Source organism: Zeugodacus cucurbitae, chromosome 4, assembly GCF_028554725.1.
Source record: "Zeugodacus cucurbitae isolate PBARC_wt_2022May chromosome 4, idZeuCucr1.2, whole genome shotgun sequence".
In the NCBI taxonomy this organism is placed as follows: Eukaryota; Metazoa; Arthropoda; class Insecta; order Diptera; family Tephritidae; genus Zeugodacus; species Zeugodacus cucurbitae.
In genome coordinates, this window is record NC_071669.1 from 37,839,284 (window position 1) to 37,862,448 (window position 23,165).

General features: G+C 34.5%; 3 protein-coding genes across 5 annotated transcripts in view; 1 reads left to right on the forward strand and 2 right to left on the reverse strand.

Moving 5' to 3' along the window:
* LOC105211593 (axotactin) overlaps positions 1–23,165 on the reverse strand; it is a 336,600-nt gene that overhangs the window by 149,518 nt on the left and 163,917 nt on the right. The window lies entirely within an intron of this gene.
* The window catches only part of Myom_0 (Myosin-M heavy chain), a 188,910-nt gene continuing 175,905 nt past the window's right edge, over positions 10,161–23,165 (forward strand). For 2 of the 3 annotated variants that reach the window (XM_054230126.1, XM_054230127.1), the window contains exon 1: positions 10,161–11,615. The gene's annotated coding sequence lies outside the window, so the exon portion shown is untranslated. The remainder of the gene's footprint in view (positions 11,616–23,165) is intronic. The other variant, XM_011190729.3, reaches the window with a different exon arrangement.
* On the reverse strand, positions 16,827–18,726 carry LOC105216308 (uncharacterized). Its single transcript, XM_054230166.1, has one exon. The coding sequence runs from the start codon at positions 17,425–17,427 to the stop codon at positions 17,074–17,076; it is 354 nt and encodes a 117-aa protein (XP_054086141.1). The 5' UTR covers positions 17,428–18,726; the 3' UTR covers positions 16,827–17,073.

Here is a 23,165-nt window from a genome sequence, read left to right on the forward strand (position 1 = left end):
GTGTTACGACACACTCGTACCGAATTTAAGCTAGTGTGATTGAACACACTCGAGCATACCCGAAGCTGCTCTCTGTTATAAAGTAACCTGCTTCTTGGTGGAGAGATTTCGCTTTGCTATTATATTGCACAATGAGAATATAAACAAGTAAGGAAGGGCTAAGTTCGGGTGTAACCGAACATTTTATACTCTCGCAATTTATATATTTAATTTTATTAATATAACCACAATTTGACTGACAGATTCGGCATATATGTATGTATATATGGTATAAATCCATTGAAAGTTTCAAACCTCGAACATTACGTATATGGGAGCTAGGGGAAGTTATGACCCGATTACACTCATTGCACGGATACTTATTATTAGATGAAAAATATTCCCTCTGAATTTCTTCAAAATATCTGAGAGACTCATCTATATTTTCGGTAAAAAATTTATTTGAAGCTCTGAGGTCCTCATATTCGATATATGTGGCCTTAAATACTTATGGTCCGATTTTGGCGATTTTTAGAATGGGGCTGTCACACTATAAAGGTAGTATTTTTGCAAAGTTCTGCATTGATATCTTCAATAGTGCTTACTTTATATATTGTAAAGTAAACGATTCAGATCGACTTCAAAGCTCTTGTATATAGGAAGCAGGCGTGGTTGTGAACCGATTTGGCCTATTTTCGCAACATATCATTGGGATGCAAGGAAAATATTACAAACCAAATTTTATTGAAATTGGTCGAGTAGTTTCGGGGATATGGTTTTTGACCCATAAGTGGGCGGAACCACGCCCATTTAAATTGTTTTATACCATTTTCAGTGCAGCTCTTCTGTACCTTCTTTCTCGTTTAGTTTTAGGACTCGTTTAATTTTAGGACTTACAAACAACCGTTATGTGGACAAAATTATTATACTCTCTTAGCAACTTTTTTTGCGAGAGTACAAAAATAGGTCTACAATCTCGGTCCTATATTAAATTCCCTAATTAATAAGGTCTGAAATTAAAATCTGTTAAAATATTAAAATTTAATTATGTGGTTTTTTGACATAAGCGACTAGGAAGACATGTGCCTAGGAGGAGATTTCTCAACTCCTCGTTCGTGTGAAATATGCACCACAGCGTCAAATATGCATAAAACCTTATCTCTACAGTGACTTTATTCATCCTTAGATCTCGATGAATATCAGTATTTATGATGTACCAGGAAGAATTAAAAATGCATACAGACGCTAAGCTTATTTGGGAAACGTTGGATAATATTTATGCCTTTATCATTGCCGCGACCCCACAGTTGCGCACCATATGAACATACTACCATAGTACTAATGAAAAAGTTTTGAGAGCGTGTCGTTCGCAGAACATTCTGGTACTGATGAAACGCAATAAGGATGAGCTTCTATGCCAATTTGTGGCAAATGGTGAAATTCGTAAGCATCCAAAATCATTACAGTCGTTTTTGCAGTATTTTTAGGGATTCAAACTTGGACGAAAGTACTATTAATGGGGTCCAAGAGTATGAATTGATAAGTGGTATTTAGTCGGATAAGCATACAGAAACAGGATTTCTTAATTTTACAAGCCAAAAGTAACAGATTTCATGATATACATTAAATTCTATTATTCCTAATAATTAAAAAATGTTTAGAAGAGCAAAATATTGTTGTTTTGTTTGATTTTTCACAATATTAAAGCTCGAGTTTTGCTACAACAACACGACTTAGCTAAATGATCAAGTTATCAGCAAAGTGTCGCTAATTACTCTTACACACTCGCCACTTGTAGAGTATTTCTTATAAGTTGCCAAAGGAAAACTGTACCACAGAGGCTAGGGGTTGGGTCATTAGCGTTCGCATCATACGAACTGAGAGCACACCACTTTGGCAGTTGTTGGTATCCTCATAATTTTTACATCTACAGTTTGGCAGCGACATACATTTGCATATGAGAATCGACGGTGCTTGATTTGGCTTTGGAAAGGCAGCCGAAGCGTTTGCATTAATTTTCATCGGTTTGGTAATTGGGTTCGACCTTGAATGTAGTTGGATTTTGGTGCATTCGCTCTCGCCAAATTCGAATTGTAATTAACACTTTCATGTTGGCCTCATTGCATATCGACAAGTTGTATCCAATTATAGTATTTCCACGATTTGCATGGTAATCATAGGGTGGGTACCCGCCACCCCGCTTACGTCATTGCTTACACTGCCAATTAATTTCAAGCTGGTTGTGTTTATGAAAAACAAAAACGCAGGTGTAATTGTGAAAATTTTAATTCGAGCGTTGACATAATTTGTAATTGGCATTCCAATTAATGTCTGCGGCGTACGACACCCTCCTCTCTCCTTCACCGTATAATCCTTACGATTTGCGTTATTTAATAGCTGTCGGCCCATCGATTGACTAAAAGCGAATATAAGAGATTTATTTGTCATTGGTTTGTGGTTTCGCGAAATCTACAATTATTTGTCAAACTGAAATGCGAGATTTAATTAAATTTAAAATGCAATTGTTTGATTTGGTATATTTTTCGTATAACGTGTGAATATTCAAATAAAGCTGAATGTGAAATTTATATTAATGTTTGAATGACATATCGTACTACGAGTAACTGAACCTTTTCCAAACTCCAACTCTAACAATCTATCAACGAACCCGAACATACATTTAGCGCATATAGAAGTTATTGCCAATAATGAACCCATTGGGCATAATGGATTATACCACAGTATCTCAAACTTGGATACAAATTTAATGCATGATAAAGTACCAGCGTCAAATATGCATATGCTAACTTGACATTTAACTTAACATAATTATGATGGAGTTGTTTCAGAATGCACTATAAATTGTCTGCATTGCTATATGCTATATATTCTGTTAAGATAAAATGCCTGACTAATCAACTTGCAATCCCGTACTAAGAATATTTGTTGTTTTTTTATATAAGTAAATAATGTTCAGCTGAGTATGGTAGATACTTTCCTAAAGAGTGCATAGTAAGTTCAAAGAGTAAGAGTATCTTCCCTTTGATAAATATAATAAACAAACTATTATAGTATATTTAATTAGGATTAGTATTGGATAAGCATTATATTTAAAACGTTTATATGTTTCAATGACGGACCTAGTAGTTAAATAAAGGTTTTACTCAGTTGATTCAATTCAATAATTTGCTTCTTGATTAAAATTAAAACACAGCCCAACAATACTTCTTATTAGACATACTACAAAGATATGTTTGCTTCATTTATCAAAAGACCCTAACAAGCACTTTTTGATTAGTTCTTGGCTTATTCTGGTAATTTACATTTACATATGTACATCATGAGAATATACTTGTATGTAACAATTGAGGAGTGGCTTTTCAAAAGGGGATATCTACATACAGACCTAATAGGACCTTGACATTTAGAGTTACACAATTCTTAAAGACATAATATCCCCAGGTCGAGTTCCTAAACGAATAATTTATAAGAAAGAAAACACTCAGTAAAAGTAATCATTGCAATTTGAAAAGGCTAATACCCACTATAAATGCTTAATTTGTAAATATCATTTTATTTTAGAAATGAACAAAGCAAGATTTTTATGGATGGAAATATCTCGTTTTGAAACGGACGCTCATTTAAAGCTTTTTTACTTGGAATTTATCTCATTCAGATCATAATCCAAGTGACGAAATTTATTATATCAGCACTAAGAACAAGACTGCATACTTATCTAAAAAACAATAAATTGTATTAAAAATTTCAAAAGTTGTTTTCACATTGTTATGTCTTTCTTAATAGCATTTATGTAATTGTTTATCTCAATGTTGTAGAGCTCTAGCCTATAAGTGTAATTTACTGAAATAAGGGGGGTCTATTAATTTCATTCGGCAATTCTCCAATAGTTATAGTAAGAGTATACTTTTTTTGCTTAATAAATTTAATAAATAAATAAATTTTGCTGAAAAACTAAAAACGTTAATACATACGAGGACTCAAGAATGATAGAAGACAAGATTACGACAGGCTGAGCGTTCACGACCAACGAATGGGAATAGGCAACAGAAGAATTGTCAAATGGAAAACGGAAATGTGAAACATAGTGAACCAAATTGAATAATGTGCTGATAAAATATCACAATGAACGTAATTCTTAAAATCTTCATTTATAAAATGATCTAATATAATCATGCATATTTATAATTAAAATTATATGTTTTGTTACAAAAAGTTCGCCATTTTGTCAACTTTTTTGTTGGTTGGAAAAGTGAGAAAAAAATCTTTATAGACGACTTTTTTGTAATATTGTTGCTTAATTCCGCCATTCATCTCGGCCAAAAAATGGAATTAACTCGTGAACATTTTCGTGCGATCATTTTTCACAACTTTCGACAAGACTGCATCGATGAACTAAAATCTTTGTAAGGCTATGAAGCACCATCCTATAGCACTGTGAAAAACTGGTACAACGAATTCAATCGTGCCGACGCTCGCTCAAAGACGAAGGTCGTCCAAAAACAGCCGTTGTGCCAGAAAACATCGATGCCGTACGTGAACTGATAATGCAAGACTGTCATGTAATATACCTTCAGATAGAGGCATGCCTATGCATTTCTCCCACCAGCATACATTCGATATTGCATGAACACCTGGGCGTAAAAAAGGTTTGTTCTCGTTGGATCCCGCACAATTTGACAAAAGTGCTTCGAAAATTGGTTTGAGCGCATGCAAAAGTGTATAAATCTTGATGGAGAATATTTTGAAAAACAATAAAACTATTTTCGTTGATAAATATTCCTATTTTCAATATTAAGCCAGAAATATATATAGCAGCCGTCGTATTTCATTGATACCAAGTATTCAGCCTCATTGTAAATTTCATGTGAACGACATTCCCAATGAAAAAACTCACACATTTGTGTTTTTTGTAACATGGATTTCTAGCATCATCTTCGAAAATTTTCCCTTATGGTAAATGAAATTTTGTTCATGTTAAACAGTAAAATTTGTTCACAAAATCAAATGTAGGGAACAAGTATTAATATTAACAATTTAATATATGTATATAAACTACTTTTTTAATATGAAGTAAGGTTTTTGGCTATATGAAACCATAGCTAAATTAATATTCGGTGGTATCCCTGTGTGGTAGAGGGCGGTTCAAATGTCTTCTAGACTGTTTTAGCATTTTTAAGTTGCAAGTTGCTGCTATAATGGTAGCAGCGGATCTATTGCTTCGAAGTGTAACTTTCATTCATTTTTATTTTATTTATTTTTTAATTTTTTTTTATTTATTTAATTTATTTAAAAATAATTCTTTTTGGAAATATGTACCTTGCCTGTATTCTGTTTTCCCTAAATGAAATAAAGGTTATTGATAAGTGCATTGTAGATGCGTGTACGCGACTGTTTTCCTTTTGTCTATTTACGTGTTTAGCATGCTTTTAGGCGGTAGAGAAAAAAGTTTGAAGGCAACTGTGTTAATTTAATGTTATGCGTCATTGCCAGACATTAGGGTAATATAATGAAATTAACTGTAAAATTATTTTTTAATAAAATGATGCAACAATTTTATTTTCTAAAAATTTTATGACTTTAGCTAACCGCTTATAACGAACAAGCAAATTTGTTACATTGAGTACCTTAAATAACGAACATCGGGGATTTGTAAGTACTCGGTTTAACGAACAACATGAAGAAGACATATTAAGAAAGAGAAAAAAATCAAATAACATCGAACTAGAATTAAAAATAAAACTTGAAAAAATTCAAAAGAAATGTGCAAATTGAAAAAATGTTGAATTCTATAAAAAAGCTTAAAATTATTGATCAGCACCAAATAGAAGTATAAGTATAAGTGTCAGAGTTGGTCCACTTTGGAAGAATTTATTGGATTTGAATTGTTTTGTTTTTGTTTTTAATTTTTTAACAAATAAAAAAATTTATTAATTTGCAATTTACGGTTATTTAACTCATTTTTATTGAGAAACTTACCTCTAAGTGAGTACTCGAATTAACGAAAAATTCGATCTGTTATCTCGGAAAACTACTGTACATTGTAAATTAGTTTTTTTGAACAATTTGAATTTAATATTTATGTTTTAAATGCATAATTCTAATACGTCTGTGGTGACTACATGCACAGTATTGATCAAATATAGTGCGAATCAAATCTGCATTTTAAGGGGATAATAGTTGTTCTTACACATTTATGAGTTCATAATTTTTAAGATTAAATGTTAATGTAAATGTAATAAATAAAAATCAAATAGTGTAAAAGGAATCAGATGAGTTTTACAAATATTATATTTTCCAGCCGCAAAATCCAGTTGTAATTTCCACTCAGAAATGAGTAATAGTATTTGAACCGGTGGGTGCCGTAATTCGTTTGTAAATTCTCTTTGTATATTGATAAAGATAACATTCAATCATTCTTTAAGAGCTAGTCCGAGTGGTCACTGTCCGTATATCTCATGATAAAGTTAGTCAAACCAAGTAGCCGAAGAATTGAACGCTAAAGATTTGTCCCAATAAAGGTTTCAGAATCTTAATGGAATCATTTTGCACTTTTCCAGAGTAATACCATGGTTAATAGACGGAGGGTAAAAGCTCTTAAGTAATCTTGAATTTTCACACCTTTTGTTTGTTATTGTGTACGGTCAGGATGTTTTCAAAATCAAAAGTGCTTAATTAAATTTACAAAATTCTCAATAGACGACGCTAAATCACCGGGAAATTTCTTCTAGATTAATTATAAATTTTATATATACATACATATTAAGTATAATGCAATGTATCGTGTTGTTTTTTTAATATTTTTATTCCGCTTATATACATATGTGTGTATATGTATGTATAAATCTATGACTATGTTTGAATTTTGTTTTCATCTGTCGTGCAAACGACTGGGCTTTTCTTTAACGCAAAGTAGGTCACAGCCGAGCTGGAGTTAGCGCGCTAATAGCTAAAAGTAAGAACGTCAACAAGCGTATAACAAATAAATAACAGATAACGCAAACCAACCAAGAAATAATTTTCACATTTCACTCGTTAGTCTACATACTAACAACTAACAACTAACAAAGCGGCAGCCAATTGTGAAATTGACAATGAAAGCAAAACATTAGTTAGCGAATCAATTGAGAATAGCAGCGCAGACATTCGCTTTTGCGGCTGCCATTTCTTCATCAGCGTTTGGCGTATTGGTTTTTGTTACGGTTATACAGACCACAATATATATGATATGTATTTCCAAAGACATACAAACATACATATATATGTTATGCAAATATGGTTGGTAAATGGATACTATACTAGACATGAATACTTCGATGTAGTGCTAGCAGGCTCAAGCTACCCTACCTTATACTTAAGACAACATTAATCTTTGGCTCTTGAAAATGTGATCACAAGATTTTCATGATTAAACATTTAAAATGCACGTTTTTTGTTTAATTTATTACATTTCTAAGTAGTAATCATGTTGAAGTCCCTTCCAATTCGGAAAATGTTTCATTCTTATTCATATTCTTGGGAGTAGAGGCTACTTTACAAAATATGAAGCAAACGGGTGATCCAAGTAGAGGTAATAGCTTTTTTAACAGATCAAGCGTGAGTCGTGTCAAGATGTCATGTTATTTTTGTTCAGTATTGTTTGGTATTTCAACATGGAAAGACTTACGCCTGAACAACATTTAAAAATTTGTTAAACTTTATTATAAAAATTCACATTCTATAAAGAACTTATGGTCAACATAATCGGCCTACTGAGCGTACTATTCGCAACACCATCACCCATCTTGAGACCCTGCATTCTTTATTGGCTGATATTCGACCACGTCCAGCACGCAGTGAAGAAAATATAGCAGCCGTAGCTGAGAGTGTACACGAAGTCCGTGTAGAGTAAATTCGGCGCCGGTCGCAGTAACTCGGACTGTTAACTGATTATTTGATGGCTGAAATTGAAGCTCGTGATCTCGGCGACTTTAGGTTTCAACGAGACGTCGTCTGGCCACTTCTCACTCGCATAAACAAATGGATTTATTGAGAGAACACTTCGGTGAGGAGATAATTTCACGTTTTGAGCCGGACGATTGGCTACCAAGATCGTGTGATATCACACCGATAGAATTTTTCCTGTGGAGATATGTAAGGTCTAAAGTCAATACGGACAATCCCGGTTCAATCCAGGCCTTGGAGCAAAACATCACGCGTGCCATTCGCCAATTACCAGTCGAAAGCGCGTCGATCATTTCAATAATATTGCTTTTAATTGCTTCTTATTATTTTTATTAAATAGTACAACTCACGATACTCCAGAATATTAGAGGAATTTTTTCTCCGTTACAGCAACAACAACTTCAATTTGTTGAGATACAAATAGGTTGTACACATTCGAGTATCCAGCTCGGCACAATTCCGATTACTATGGTGCCGCGATCTCGTTGGAAAGAGGACATCCTCCCGATTAAAAAATATACAGGGTTATAGGTACCGCAGACGCCTAGTTTTCGAGATATTCCGTTTTAAAGATCAAAAAATCAAAATTTTCAACAAGCAATTTCACACAGTATAACACAATGTACGCTCTTTTTTTCACTTCAAATATTTGGAATTACATTGCTAACATTCAATAAAATTCAAATTTTACATTTATTTAAAGTTTTTTAAACAAAAATTACTTATTTAAAAAATCACTTTTCACTCTAAGATTTATGTGTTTACAATTATTCGGAAAACGAGCGCTGCCACATTGTAGATACCATATATAAATTATTCCATAAATTCTTCTTTTTGCTAAAATTCCTCTTTCATTTTGCTAACACTTGTGTTGACTTGACCAGAAAGGAGTTCTATGATGACATTCTATGACATCCCTGGTTTTGGCTCGACCAGGGTAATTTTTTTGAATCGCGGCCGAAGGCCGCCAGTGCAAAAAGGAGTTCTACGCGAAAAAAACTTTGGAGACCTCGGTTTTGGCTCGGCCAGGGTTATTTTTTTAAAGCGCGGCCGAAGGTCGCCAGGGCAGAATAGAGTTCTGCGCGAAAAAAACTTCGGACATCCCTGGAAGGATTTTTTATATACATACTTGATGCAGAAGAAAGTTCTACGACAAAAAACTATGATATGCAAATAAATGAAACACAGTCATTAAAAAATATATCATCTATGGTTTCTAACATGTGGCAACGCTCGGTTTCCACATAATTGTAAACACAGAAACCTTTTCAGCTATTAGTGTGCTAAGTGATTTTTAAAATAAGTAATTTTTGCTTAAAAAACTTTAAATAAATCTATATTTTGAATTAAATTGAATGTTAATAGTGTAATTTTCAATATGTGAAGTGAAAAATGTGAAATAATAGCGTTAAAGTGTGTGAAATACCATGTGTTACTTATAGAAAAAATTGGACTTTTAAACATGAATATTTCAAAAACTATAAGTCCAATCAAGAATATTTATATATATTCCTGCTCTTTCACCCGATACCCCATATACCGATCGGAGTTGCCAAATCCCGACCGCCAAAGTAATCGGAATCGTGCCTCCAGCTCAGATGTACCAGGCATTTCCATGAGTCATATGAAATAAAATAAACTCAAATGGTTCCAAATAAAGCCCAAAAGTTGCAAAATATATAAATGTGTATTTATTTGCAATTCATAAAGTTTACACTGTAAATAAAACATTCGATAGGCTAGTTAGCAACTTAGTGCAGTCGCTTGCTAGCGAAGTCACGAGTTAAAATGGACAAACTTTTATATTTTACAGTTAGCAAGAGAAGGAAAAATTCAACGCACTCACACACACTAGTGAAAATTGGTAGAAGTGTTTGCAAACAAACAAGAATTATAGCTTCTCAGTTGATACTCTCTCATTTTCCGCATAATAACTCTCTCTTGCTCTCCACACACTCTTCGAAGAGACGAAAGACTCTAGCTACAAACTCGTCGTCCCAATAGGCACGAATACAAGCTCACTGCTGTTGGTCTTTCTCTTGGCCATTTACGCTTTTTTGGCTTTATCTGCGCCAATAACAACAGCAGCAACACACGAACTCCACACTCGGCTGCGTGCACATTCGCTTTTGTATTCGAATTTGGAGCAAGCCAACCAACTGGTTCCGATCTAAGCGGCTCTTTGTTTGTGTCGATCGTGTTTCGAATTCGACTGTGCCAGAACTTAGGGCAGCCAGAGCATTCGTTAGTTAACCGTTGTGACGGCTGAACGTGCAGATCGCGTGCACCTCGTAAGCTCCGCATAGAGCTAGTGTACTAATAATATTTCGGGCATTGAGTTGCAAATGCCTTGAGTGTAACGGTGAGCATTTGACTTAAACGGTGTCTTTTGCCGCTTCTTATTCGTCGCCGATATTCGTTATTGTGCGTTGTGGCCCATTTTTGTGAGTGAGCCATTTAAAAGTTTTCCACTTTTCATCTTTCGATTAACCGAATTGAAATCGAACGTGTGGTGTGTGCGGTGCACTAAAATTACGACTTTGTGGCGTATGCATGATCGCGTGTGGTTAAATGCGCCAGTAATTGCAGCCCATGGCGAACTAAGTGACCAACTTTAACCCAGAAAAAGTGCATTGCTGACTGAAAAAAACGCAAAAAAAAAAACAAAAAAAAACAAAAACTTCTCATAGTCGCGATCGTCGTGTACGAACATACAGTGAAAACCCAGCTCGAACTTGATTTCGGCAATTCTTCATTCTGCATTCTGCATTTCATTTTCGTTTTCGGTTTCGTGTTGAACGTCGAGCGTCACCCAGTTGGGTTGGAAACTGTCGGCTGGCTTGTTCGCTTGCCCGCTTGGCTGCTCACTGCTGATTGCATTCTAGCTGCTGCAACCGGCTGGTGATGCTGGCCACATTTGTTTTCGCATCGCGCATGTTGGTGTCGTGCGCTGTCTTGGCCAATCTGCACAAGTACGAACGTCCGCTGGATTTCGCTTGCCTGACAATCGTGTTGGGCGCAGGCGCATACTACATTGACGCGCAGCTGCGCGAATGGTTCTTCAGCGAGATCACTCGGCTGTGCTAGCGTCCGAACGGACCGCGCAAGCGACGAAAGAAGGGCATGCATAAATGCCAATCAGTGAGGCAAAAGCATCAAAATCTATTTGCAATTCTAATTCAAATTAATTCAACTCTGTGTGTGCGGGTTTATGTTTTGCATGCATAAATGAATTATGCAATGGAGTTTTGAAAAAGTAATGGCATTAAAATGGCTATCGGCAGCAAAAGTGGAAGTGTTGCAGAAAAATTGTACAAGAAAAAAACGAATTGCGAAAAAAGTATGAATAGTTGTGGAAAGTGCTGATTGTATTCCAAAGTATTTCAAACAGAACCCATCAAAGTGCATGGCAAAGTGTGAACATAGCTTTATAATTCACATTTCTTACACAATACATATATGATATTTTTGCGAAAAAGTTTATAATTTTATATCAGAATTATCTGAATTTGTGAATTAAATACGAAAAAGTGTGACAAAGGCATTTTAAAAATACTAAAAATTTATGTGGATATTGTGAAATAATTTTTACTATTTTGTGACATTGATTCAACTAAAATATTCCGTACTTCAATTCAAGTAATCCAGATAATATTGGATTAACTATAATTAAGGTAAGTAAAATGCATACAAATTATTTGAATCGAATATTCTACGAGTATAACTTAAGATTCGAGTCACTCGTTGAACCAATTTCTGGTACGAAAATTATGAATATTTTGAGTAAAGGGCACTTTAGAAATTTTTTTTAAATGATATGTAACTGTATTTACATTATGCTAAGAGGTTTATTTAATTTCAAAACAGTGAACAATGTTTTTACCCACTTGCTTTAAAACGAAAAAATTTCGAATATTTAATCATTAAACTAACAATAAGAGAGTATGCTAAAAATATTCTTAATTTATAATATGTGCAGGGCAGAAAATTTAGTATTTTGCTTGAAAATGCTTATTTTGCAAATTTCGTCATTCGTCGACATATGCATATTTATGACAACCTTTCTTATTTCGCATATTTTAATGCAATCAGTCGACAATTGTAATTATTTTGATAAATAAGTTAAGTTATGTTCGACAAAGCAGTTTAATTACATGCAAAAAGGAGAGTTCTTCGAAAGGTACAATTCGGTCCTCAAAAGGAATGTTGGGTACAATAGCTTAGTAGAAATAAAGAATGCAATTTTCTACAATATGCCAATAAGCGACGACTACGTGAAGAAACTGTCGCCGAGCGAAATTTCCTCCTTCAACTTTGTGTCTTGCACGTCTTCAGATGTTGAAAAAGATCGTTTTCTACTTTAGGAAATATACTTACCGACTTACGCGGATACTTTTCAGTCGAAAATCTTAAGCATTATATTATTGACCACTGTAATATTGATATATGACAATACTTTAGTAATTGCTTGATTTGCTCAATGGTTAATTTATCAGACTTGTAGATTTGTCGAGAAGTTTTATTTAATTAATTTAAACATTTTCTTTAAATATTAACTTATTATTACTATATTTAGGTCATATTTAAGATTATAATTGGATTGCTCTTACATGTTTTTGTTTGCACTGAGTATTTTTAATTAATATATATTTTTTTTAAGAAAATTTTCGATTTTCTTATAATTCTCATGTATTCATACTGTTATTTCTTATATAATATGTATTCATATTTTTTTGTTTAAAAAGTTATGTTTTTAAAAGAAGAGCACATTGGATATTATATATACTAGAAAACAATAATGTCGAATATTTTATTACAAATACCATATAAATTTGCTTAACTTTGACTGACTTAGTTCTGGGAGTCATGAAAAAAGATTAGAAATTATGTTTTTCAGTCTTTACTAAATATGCATTTTAGTGAGAAATGAAATGTTGTAGATACACTTTGATACTTATACGCCATTGGACCATCGACATCTTCGGATGACGAAAAGTCTGGGAACTCACGCTATCTGAAACAAAATATAAATCGGGACTTAATCTATATAATATTTGCTAGTAAAAATTAAAAATGAAACGGGTTAAATTTGTGAGCGAGCGGTATAACAAAAAATTCGTGAGGAACTTATTAGATAATAACGGGCTGGAACAGTTAAAATATCAATTGGTTATAGTCTACGAGTATAATCGGCGCACGATTTGAAAAATTTGGTTTCGAGAAAAACTCGTTTTATGTTTTTTGGTGATATGTACTTTATGCCAAAAAAAAAAGAATCCTAGACTGGTCTACCTCATTCATGAGGCAGCATACGTACACACACCCTTTTCTACGTAATGTTGGGAAATCAAAAATCGTCACTAGTACAACTGAAAAAATATATATTTATATTTACCTTTTGAAATGGTAGTTTCTAGTATTAGGATTAACGGTAAACACAATAGCATATTTTAAGAACTGGTATTTTGCAGAGTATTTTTTTCCAAAACCCAAGCTTCACTCACTAGCAGTTGGAGCCGCGCCTCTTTCTCTAAACAAGATTTCATAGAAACCTCAACTTCAGCAGGAAATAAACCCAAAACAAAAGTGATGGACCCAAGTAGTTTGTCGTACGTAAATGTACACTTGTGCAAAATTGAACTTTAAGCTGCATTCTAGCAGCGGCGCGCCTGCAACTCCGTGTTGCCAAGACAGTCTGCTCAACTTAATGTCAGACGCGCCCAACTGGGATGCAAGCCCAGCAACAGCGATGGCGCGTTGGTGAAGGTGATGGTGCAGAGCTAAATGCCAAGCGAATTTTTTCACAAAATACCAATGCAACATAAAAGATAGAAAAGAGGGGGACAAAGGCAACAAACACGAAAAAATGGTAATAAGAAATAGAAGCAACAACAACAACGTTTTTTGCTGATATCTGAGTAGTGCAACAACAATGCTTGGTGAAAAACTATATTAATATTATGCGATATACCAACAACAGTAAAAACAATGCGCCCAACGACAACTATCAACACGAACGAACACAAATCACGTTTCGTGGGAATTGGACGCTTGAGCACTCGCTCGCTGCCTTCATAGCGCTATAGTTCGCTTTGGCAGCCATGCAGCTAGGCAGCTTGGCTGGCTGCTCCAATGCCGGTCTCCAATCAACCGAAATCGGTATTTACCCACAGCGTCTATAGCACTCGTTGCGCTGCGTTCCAATGAAATTTGTTGTTGTTGCTGCTGCTGGTGCTGCGTCCTCCATTGCCATTGTGGTGGCTTCAGTTTAGGTTTTTGGTTTGCATCTCGTCTTTGCTTGCAACAGAATGCAGCACTTCTACAGCTTCTCCTAGTTTTGCTTTGGTTAAGCATTGCCAGCTGGCTGGTATTACTTGATTTCTATATGGTGTGTATACCTGAGCTTTTTGTTCCATATTTTAAGCCTAGCTAAGATCACTTGCATTACCTCGTGGAGTATGGTGAGTCTACGATTATGATATGATGTTCAAAGCAGAGCTTATAAAACTGAGTCTTAGATTTCCCATTCTCTCAGAACACGGCACTTCCTATCTTCAGTGGTATGTCAACCTCACCCACATTTCTGCGCATTTTCAAAAATCAAAATGGTCCGGAACTTAATATGGTCGAAAGTAAAGTCTTGTGATTTCTCTGTAAGCTTCAAGAACAGCTATACTTTTCTTCTAGCACTATCTATATTTGAAAATAAAAACACGTAGGTAGTGAGTGAAGTGAAGAGTTAAATTAAAATACATTTCAAAAACACTAAATTGTTAATCCAAATTGAACAAATTTAGCACTAGTATTAGTAATAACTGTAATTACCATGGCAAATATCAAATACCACCATTGCATAAATTAACACATCAAATAATTAATGCATTAACAAATTATTTGTATTATAATCCCGAAGAAATTACTTCTCGAAATTTGAATACTATACAAGTACTGCTATCCGCTAATCTTCAGCGCCACACCTGATTGTAGTCCAGTGTGCCATTTACATTCTTACAAACGTACGAGTACACTTCAATACTTACTTGATCAGTGCCAGTCACCTAAAACACTACCAACACTTTACCGGTTATTTGGCTGGTGCGCAATCTCTCGAAGGCATTTATGACCAACTCAAGCCATACGATCGACTGACGGATGTCTTTACTTCGCCAGCTCGGCTTGTTCAATGTGGCGGCATTGCGATAAGAACAGGAATTTCCACTCCTACATTTTATGTATGTCATTACCTGCAAATAAATTTCTATTTATTTTTGTTTTATTTGCGAATACTCGTCTATAGATAGCCAGAGCTATTGCCATAATGAGTAAATGTGACAGTACCTAAACGTCAATAGTGGAGTGGAAGCTGTACTCGTGATTATCGCAAAATGTACCGGTTGTGGTTGTGATCGTTTAGATGGCGCAGTTTGTTTATGCCTTAAAAGTAATCGTAGAGAAGACAAGTAGATGCTTTAATTAGTATCGAACGTATACAGAAACCCGATTTATTGGTAGATATGTATGTGGAATACCTATAGACTCGTATACAATTGGTGTTAGGAACTCTCGCTACGTTATTATTTTTCATTTTCAGTAAAACTAAGCATTAAAAAAGTATGAACTTTATATTATTGTAGTCTTATATTCCGCAATATTACTTTAAAACAAAAGTTTAGTAATGGCACCAAAACTGTTTATTGAATTAACTCAATTTCTATAAGTCCATCAAAGTCCATTGTTATTAACATCGCAATGTGGACTGTAGAGGTTAGTGAATACATTAATTTTGATTTGAATAGATTAAGCTCAGCATAGTATTAAAAGAAACCAGTGAAATGGGATACTTGTCATGATTGGGTTCAAAACTTTATAACTTGGGAACGACTCAACCAATATTGAAAAGACAATATTCAAAACTAAAGATATTCAATGTGCGCTCACAGATGATCAATGGGGTTAAGATCTGGACTCTGAGGAGGATATGGCAACACTTCTTTAACATTGTAAAGCAACCACTCCCTTAAAATCAGCGCCGTATGCTTTTGGTCGTTTTTTTTCAACTATTTTAGAAATATGCACCTTCAATATGTCCAAGTATCTGATTTTGTTCATAAAGCCCCCAACAAACCAAAACGAACCTACTCCTTTTCCCGTCATTACCCCCCAAACCATTACATGACCACCCCCATGTTTTACTGTGTCATCCACATTAGCCTGAGTGAGAGTAGTACCTTCATTAATCCAGACAAAAGAGCGACCGTCAGAGGCAAATAAATTGAATTTTGATTCATCAGTAAAAATAACGTTGCTCCAAAATTCCAACTGCGAATATTTTCGGGTTTACTTTTATCAATCAATGTTGGAGACTTTCTCTCTACCACTTTTTCTTTGAAAAGAGGAAAATGGTCTTAAAAATGTTGTTATTGCTCGACGATGTATCGTCTAGCCTGCAAAGGTTGTCCATAATACCGACATCAAACGTCAGTCACAGCTTTCCTTCATCATTCAGGTGAATATTATATTCCCTACATTGAATAAAATATGTAAAGAAATTTTTCTTTTTTCGTTTCCAATGTCAGGAATCTGGCATTAACTAATAAGCACCTACATAATTGAGTGTGTATGAACACCTTACTCGAAACTCATCATCTCAGCCAGTAGTACAAAGTAGATATTTTTCGATCACTTGGATTAATATTATCGAATATGCTCTTTAAGGTAAAAATGATGCTTCTTCTTCTTTTGCGAAGTTTAGAGATCTAAATGTTTCTATGCACTTTACCTTAAAACCATTATATGACGGCTGTAAATGAAAACTCATAGAAGTCATTTGACTTAAACCACTTTAGCAACGCGGTCAAATCTCACCCAGAAAATTACTTTAAAAAATTATTAAAGATACGCTTTTGTATTTCCACTTGATGCAAGCTATATTTATATGCTTATAATATTATTAGGCTACAAACTCATACTCATACCATATCTTAAGCTACGCATAATAAATAAGACTAAGAATAAATAACTCTAAAATTAATCACAGCGATACTTAGCTAACTTAAAAATAGATTGTCTTAAATACCAGAAGATAACTAAATATTAAATACTTATATCAATTACTACAAGTAGTATCTGACTTCATCGTGAAAGCTGTGTACTAATGGTCATGGAATCTTTCTCGGCGCTCATGGCTAATTTAATCAGTTTTGAACAGCGTGACACCTGCTTCTGCAGATGTTTCTTGAATGACATTTCTCGGCATATGATGCGCAGGTCATCGTCGCTGCGATTATGCAAATTCTGCATGTTCTCATGGATTAGGGATTCGGTGAGCGAGATCTTCGATTTGGCGACGCTCAGGCCACGTGTATTGCGACGGCGCAGCTCCTCCTGATACATGAACAGTTGATAGTGGACGGATGATTTGCTTTTGCTGTTGTTGACGTTGTTGCTGCTGGCACTGTTGGTGTTGTTGCGAATCAAGGAACCCATTTTATGATATTTGTTGAAGTTAAGTTTTAATGAAGGCACTATTTGCTTGAGTTAAGTTTTAAGTTGCTTGATTCTTCAGTTAAGTTTTAAATTCAAGTAGCTGCTCACTGCCGTTATTAACAAATATTATTTATGAGATAAACACTTAAGATTTTTAACTGCAAAAATTTTAGTATATACTGGGAGAGACAGTTGTTGACCGTAAACACACACGTTAGAGGCTAATGCACGAATGATGAGTCCTTGCTGGCATGCTGTGCGCTTTTATACTCACACCTTGGCCGCAGGTCGCTAGTCGGCGGTAAACGCGTTTGTGTGTGGATAGGTGAATACTACCTGGTGGGCCTTCTTTGTTGTATTGTTGCACACCTGTGTTTTCCGCGCACTTCGTGCATGCTGCAGTTGCGTGTATCCTTGCGCGAAAGACCTTTAATCCTCAAACACCTTTATGCTGGGCGTTTCTAGAGCGCATCAACAGCTCGGCAGCAGCAAATCACTTTAGCCAACAAAAGGCTTCACGCAAAGGCATTTATGGAAAGGTGTAGTAAAAATTGACGCACGCATTGTGCGCCTGATCATCTCGCGTTTCCGTGAAAATGGCAATTACGAGCAGCGCCGTGTCGCCATCCGAACAATGGGCTTCTGGCGGTCGCGTCTAGACACGAATTTAGGCGGATTCAAAGGTGAGCGGAATTGATGTCAATATTTTCGCATTGTTTTAGTTTGTGGCCACTGCCATTCACCAGGATTCCGCATATTCGTAATCCGCTAAACAAACAACAATTGTATGTGTCTAGGGGCCTAGCATCTATATCCGCTGTATGCCACTTACAATTACGAATGTTTTGCTTAGACCTGTCGGCAACAATGCAAACGTCTCGAAACATTTACAGAACATTTTAAATGTCCAAACAATGCAATGACATTTAAAATCCTGTAAAATATTTGCTCGCACAAGAATGGTCTTAGACTAAACGGCAGTAATTGGGATTTCCCCGCATTCAACACAAAACTGTGTCATTGAGTCGAAGGTAAAAAATGTGTTTGTAGCATGTTCGTTTGTATGGGTATAAATATTGTGGTACAGTTAACTATCAAAAGCAATTGATCGACAGTGTCAACTGTACTTTTAGCAGAATAATATATTTTTGGAGAGGGAAATTAAAACAAAAATATATTCTTTTATACTGTAACAACAGGTTTATCCAATGAAAAGTGTGATTAAATATATCATAGCATGAATATGAAGAATTGGGGCTAATACCAGAAATAAAATTCGTAGAGAATTGTTAAACTTGAGAAATCAAAAAGTAATAATATTAAAAGGCAGTTTACTATTTGCGTATTTGAAGACCAATTTCACAAGTTTTCTGCTTCAAAATACATTAACACAAATATATGATCAAGCCATCGTTCTACCGCAACTTTCAAATTTGCTTCCCAGTTATGAAATAAATAAAAACATTGTGAAAACTACTCATATCTCAGATTAACATATCCCAACTGCCACAAACCATCACAAATCGACATATTATTAGGCAGTTCAAAGCAGTATACTATTGTTTGGCTCTTGCCGCCTGTATCCCATGCCTTTGTTACATGATTTATGCAATTCATAAGTGTAATGTCATATTTATTGTTCACCTCCATACGATATAGAGAGACTCTTTTAAAATCCTGCCTCGATAGTAAAATTTTAAATTTTGTATTATGCCCTGGTTTGAGTTTGAGTTATGAAAGGCAATTAGTAATAATAGTAAAAGTAATTTGATATCTAAACGATATTGCCAATTCAAAAGCTCGAGTTATGGATGTTCCACTGTATTTAAATAATCAGTTGAGAAAGTTCTGGGAAATAGAAGAAATACCTTAGATCATTCAGAAGACCAGATGAATGAAGAATGTTACAAGTTCACAACAAACAACATTTAAAGAAGTCAGAATATCAGCCGGACAGCATAACTCATAATAGGTTCATCTAAAATCAATAATCCAAAAATATTTCGATAGTATTTGGATAGATCACGTTTTGAACGAAGGAAAAAGAAACATATTGAAATCTGAATTTTTGGAATGCTTTGAACAAAAAAACCACTTTATTTGATGAATTTTTGATTATTTCATAGATGTGTGCAAAATTTGAATGATTATTCATTACTTTTCGAGATATCGAGTCTACTGACTTAAAAAGAATAAGTTTTGAGATAAACGTGTTTAAAGGGCAGAACTTCCAAAGGCTCTCTTAATCTCTTATAATTTTACTGGGATCGAAAAAAAGATTTTAAAACCCACCTAACCCCTTTAGTTGGGCGGTTGGTTTTACAAACAATAATTTGGTGAACAAAACTCGTTGACTGAATGCTTTTGATTATATTTTAACTTAGGTACTTTAATATGTTTTCTAGCAAAGAAGAACGGGTTGAAGGTGTTACCTCTCTCTGTTCTGCAACACTGTGACCTTGAATTCCTAAAGTGTTATATTGTGTTCTGAATTATAATCTGTACCAAACCAAAAATACATACATATGTATTTAGTAAGCATTAGGTAACTAGCTACTTTACTTTTGAACTAATTCACCTAGATAGTAAATCCCCTTATTTATTCGCCGTTAATTATGCAATCACAGGTAGATGTGAAAATAATCCTGTCACCTGATCGAAAGCGCTATAAATTCTTTGCACATGCACTTCAGCACATCATTAACAGTTCTTCAGTTAAACTAAAAGGATTAGCTTACGAACCACGAAAAAACCCAAAAATACTACTTTACATCATCACCGTCGACAACTAAAACTCAATCAATAGAAATGGCCACCAAACGTCAACACACACCGGGTACCTCACTCACCTACGATCTCTTTATGCATTTGGAGGAGCTGCGGCGCCCCACTCAGCAGCCATTGCGTCTGAACAAATCGAAAGTGGTGCTGACAACGCGCCTCATCACGGAAAACATACAGAACATACAAAAGTGCAGCACCGCAGATTTGAAAGTCATCAGCCGTGAGTTGATCTTCAAGGAGCAGTTGCGTCAACAAATCAGTAGCATGAAAACCGCCATGAGGCAGAGTCCAAAACGCAGTCCACGAAAAAGTCTGACGGAGGCGCAGAGCTAACATCAAAAAATAACGGAGATATTTAGTAATAAACACAGAGTTAGTTGATAGTAGGGATCTTTTTCGTTTAGGAACTATTTAGTCCATTTTGCATGCAATGTATTTAGTGTTAGTGTTAGAAAATTTAATAAAGTCTAAGAAAAACAACAAAAACCAAAAATCATATTGTTTCACTTTCCTCATAATCACTAGATAACTTCGCCGTGACCGCTATCACCAAGACCATAAGATCATTGTTAGGCAAATAAAAGCGAAATTTTTGTGTGTGTTGTTTTTTGGTTTTAACACACACATAAAAACATTTCTCATTGCAGTTTAACTTTTGATATCCGAAGATTTGTTGACGGTCGCACTTTCTTCACATGATTGTACCAATGTGTGGTTTGGTGTATGTGAATCTGCACTCAGGTAGAAACTGCTAAAGTCCAACAGCTAGCCTAACAAATTACCATAATAGTTATGAGTGTGTATAAACGCATGTACATACATACATATGTAATGCATGTAGATACGCTGTGAAAACTTTCACTGATGCGCCTTTCTTTAGTATACCCAGCTGTTTACCCATATTTATTTCTCAGACTTAAATCATGTTGGAAGAATGAAAATGAACATTTTATGAGAAGCTTGTGGTGAACACTTAAATGCAGACATATGTACATACAAGTTCGTATGTAAACAATTAATAATAAAGGGCGTTAAAGACATTAATGAACTCACTAAAGCGCTTGTGTTTGCGTGTATGTGCAAAAATAAATATTTATATACATACATACTTATATTTGAAAGGGAAACAAATTACAAAATTTTATTGGTTTGATTGCTCGAAAATTACGCTTAGTTTTTTTATTTTCTATTCTTTATATTTTAATTTAACATACCGATCAGCAAACTTGTATGTATGTGCATAGACACGTGTGTAGTATATGCTTTTCTTGAATTGTTGGCTTTCGGCTTTGAGTTAAGCTCTTGTTGTGGCTAATATCTGTTGCCTTTGCTCTTTGCGCTGACCGGTTTTCATGGTAGTCCATTAAGTTTGCGAGCAGATAGGTCGCTGAATATATTTATTTTCTACTAAATATATATACATTATATGTGTACCCATTGTATATGCATATGTACCATCAAGAGTTAGTTAATATATGTATTTACATTTGCTTTTGAATAGCCAAGTGTAACAAACTAAATTGAAGAATACATGTTTTAATTGTACTGTGTACAATGTATTTTTATCTATATTTTAAAGCTTTTTGAAAATTGTTTTTCTTTTTATTTTTTATTTTTATTTTAATTAAAATTCTATAACTCGAAGTTTTTTGTGGATTACGGTGATTCGAGTTAGAGAAGTTCCACTGTAGTTTGAAACACTTTGGCGGCAGCCACCAGCTTCATTAAGATTAACACAACAATTATGTTCTTGATGATCTTTTTTCCTGTATATGTCTTTGAACTATCATATTCTTGGAATTGATTTATGTTTCTATGTTTCACAATTAGATTGATATAAATTATACAGTTTTAAACTAGTTTTATGATCTGACTCTAAATCTAAAATAAACTGCAACAAAATTCTCGAAGGCGTATAGAAATTGAATAAATTAGCTAACTCAGGGGACTTAATGATAGACCTCAGGCAGTGTAATATTCAAACAATTTGCGTCTACTGTTAAGCAAACAATATCGATATCTAATGAATGATCCTTATAATATGGGTTCCACATGAATGAACTATATAGCTGATTCAGTACAATGAAGAACATAGAGACCTTAATGTTAGAGGTTTTATAGTTCTCTGATTTATTTTTATAAAATCAATTATGACAAGTGAGATATTGCAACAAGTAAAGCTATGAGCTGAGATAGTAAATTTTTTCAGTCAAAATTAGCTCAAAAATCTTTTATATAATGGGAACAGTTGAGAAATAAACGATTTGGTTAGAACTGATTGGTATATACAGTTGAACTTCCCTAACTCGAGAAATAGCTTAAAGGCATCTGAGAACACAAAAGTCCAATTTGCAATTTTCAAAATTTGTTGAATTGAGAACTTTTTATTACTGTTGGGAAATATCGAAAATCTGTATTGTTTGTCAACTATATCGCCATTGGGTGATGAATCTTCTATGGCAATGGGTTTATTAGTCTAGTATAGTATCTCGTAGTTGGCAAGAATTCCAAGACTCAAGAATAGTTCTGCAAGCAATTTGAAAATGTTTTGTGCTCGCTTAACAATTGAAAACATTTCTGACTGATATTATAGACTACAATTAGAGCAACCACAAACGTTAAACTCCGTCTTAACTAGTAAGTTCATATAGCATTTGTGTTAATTAGCTTTCTATCAGAGTTTCGAGTTCGTTCTTCTAAAAATAACATTTATATGCAGGGAATGAATAAAATATCTTCGTTATACAGTGTGTTTGGTTCGGGGCCACTAAAATTCTTTATACAATAAACTCTTATCCAGTACAATTAAATCTATTGTTTTTTAATAGTCCAAATTAGTTTCGAACGGATTGCAATTATTTAGTAAATGGTATTTGCCATTGTGACCCCAGGTGGTTGATTTCTATACACTTTGAAATTGCTCAGTATGAGCTTGTGTAAATAGCAAGAATTGC

Coding starts and splice junctions, on each gene's coding strand:
- LOC105216308 (XM_054230166.1), bottom strand. CDS start 17,427: ATGGGTTCCTTGATTCGCAACAACACCAACAGTGCCAGCAGCAACAAC.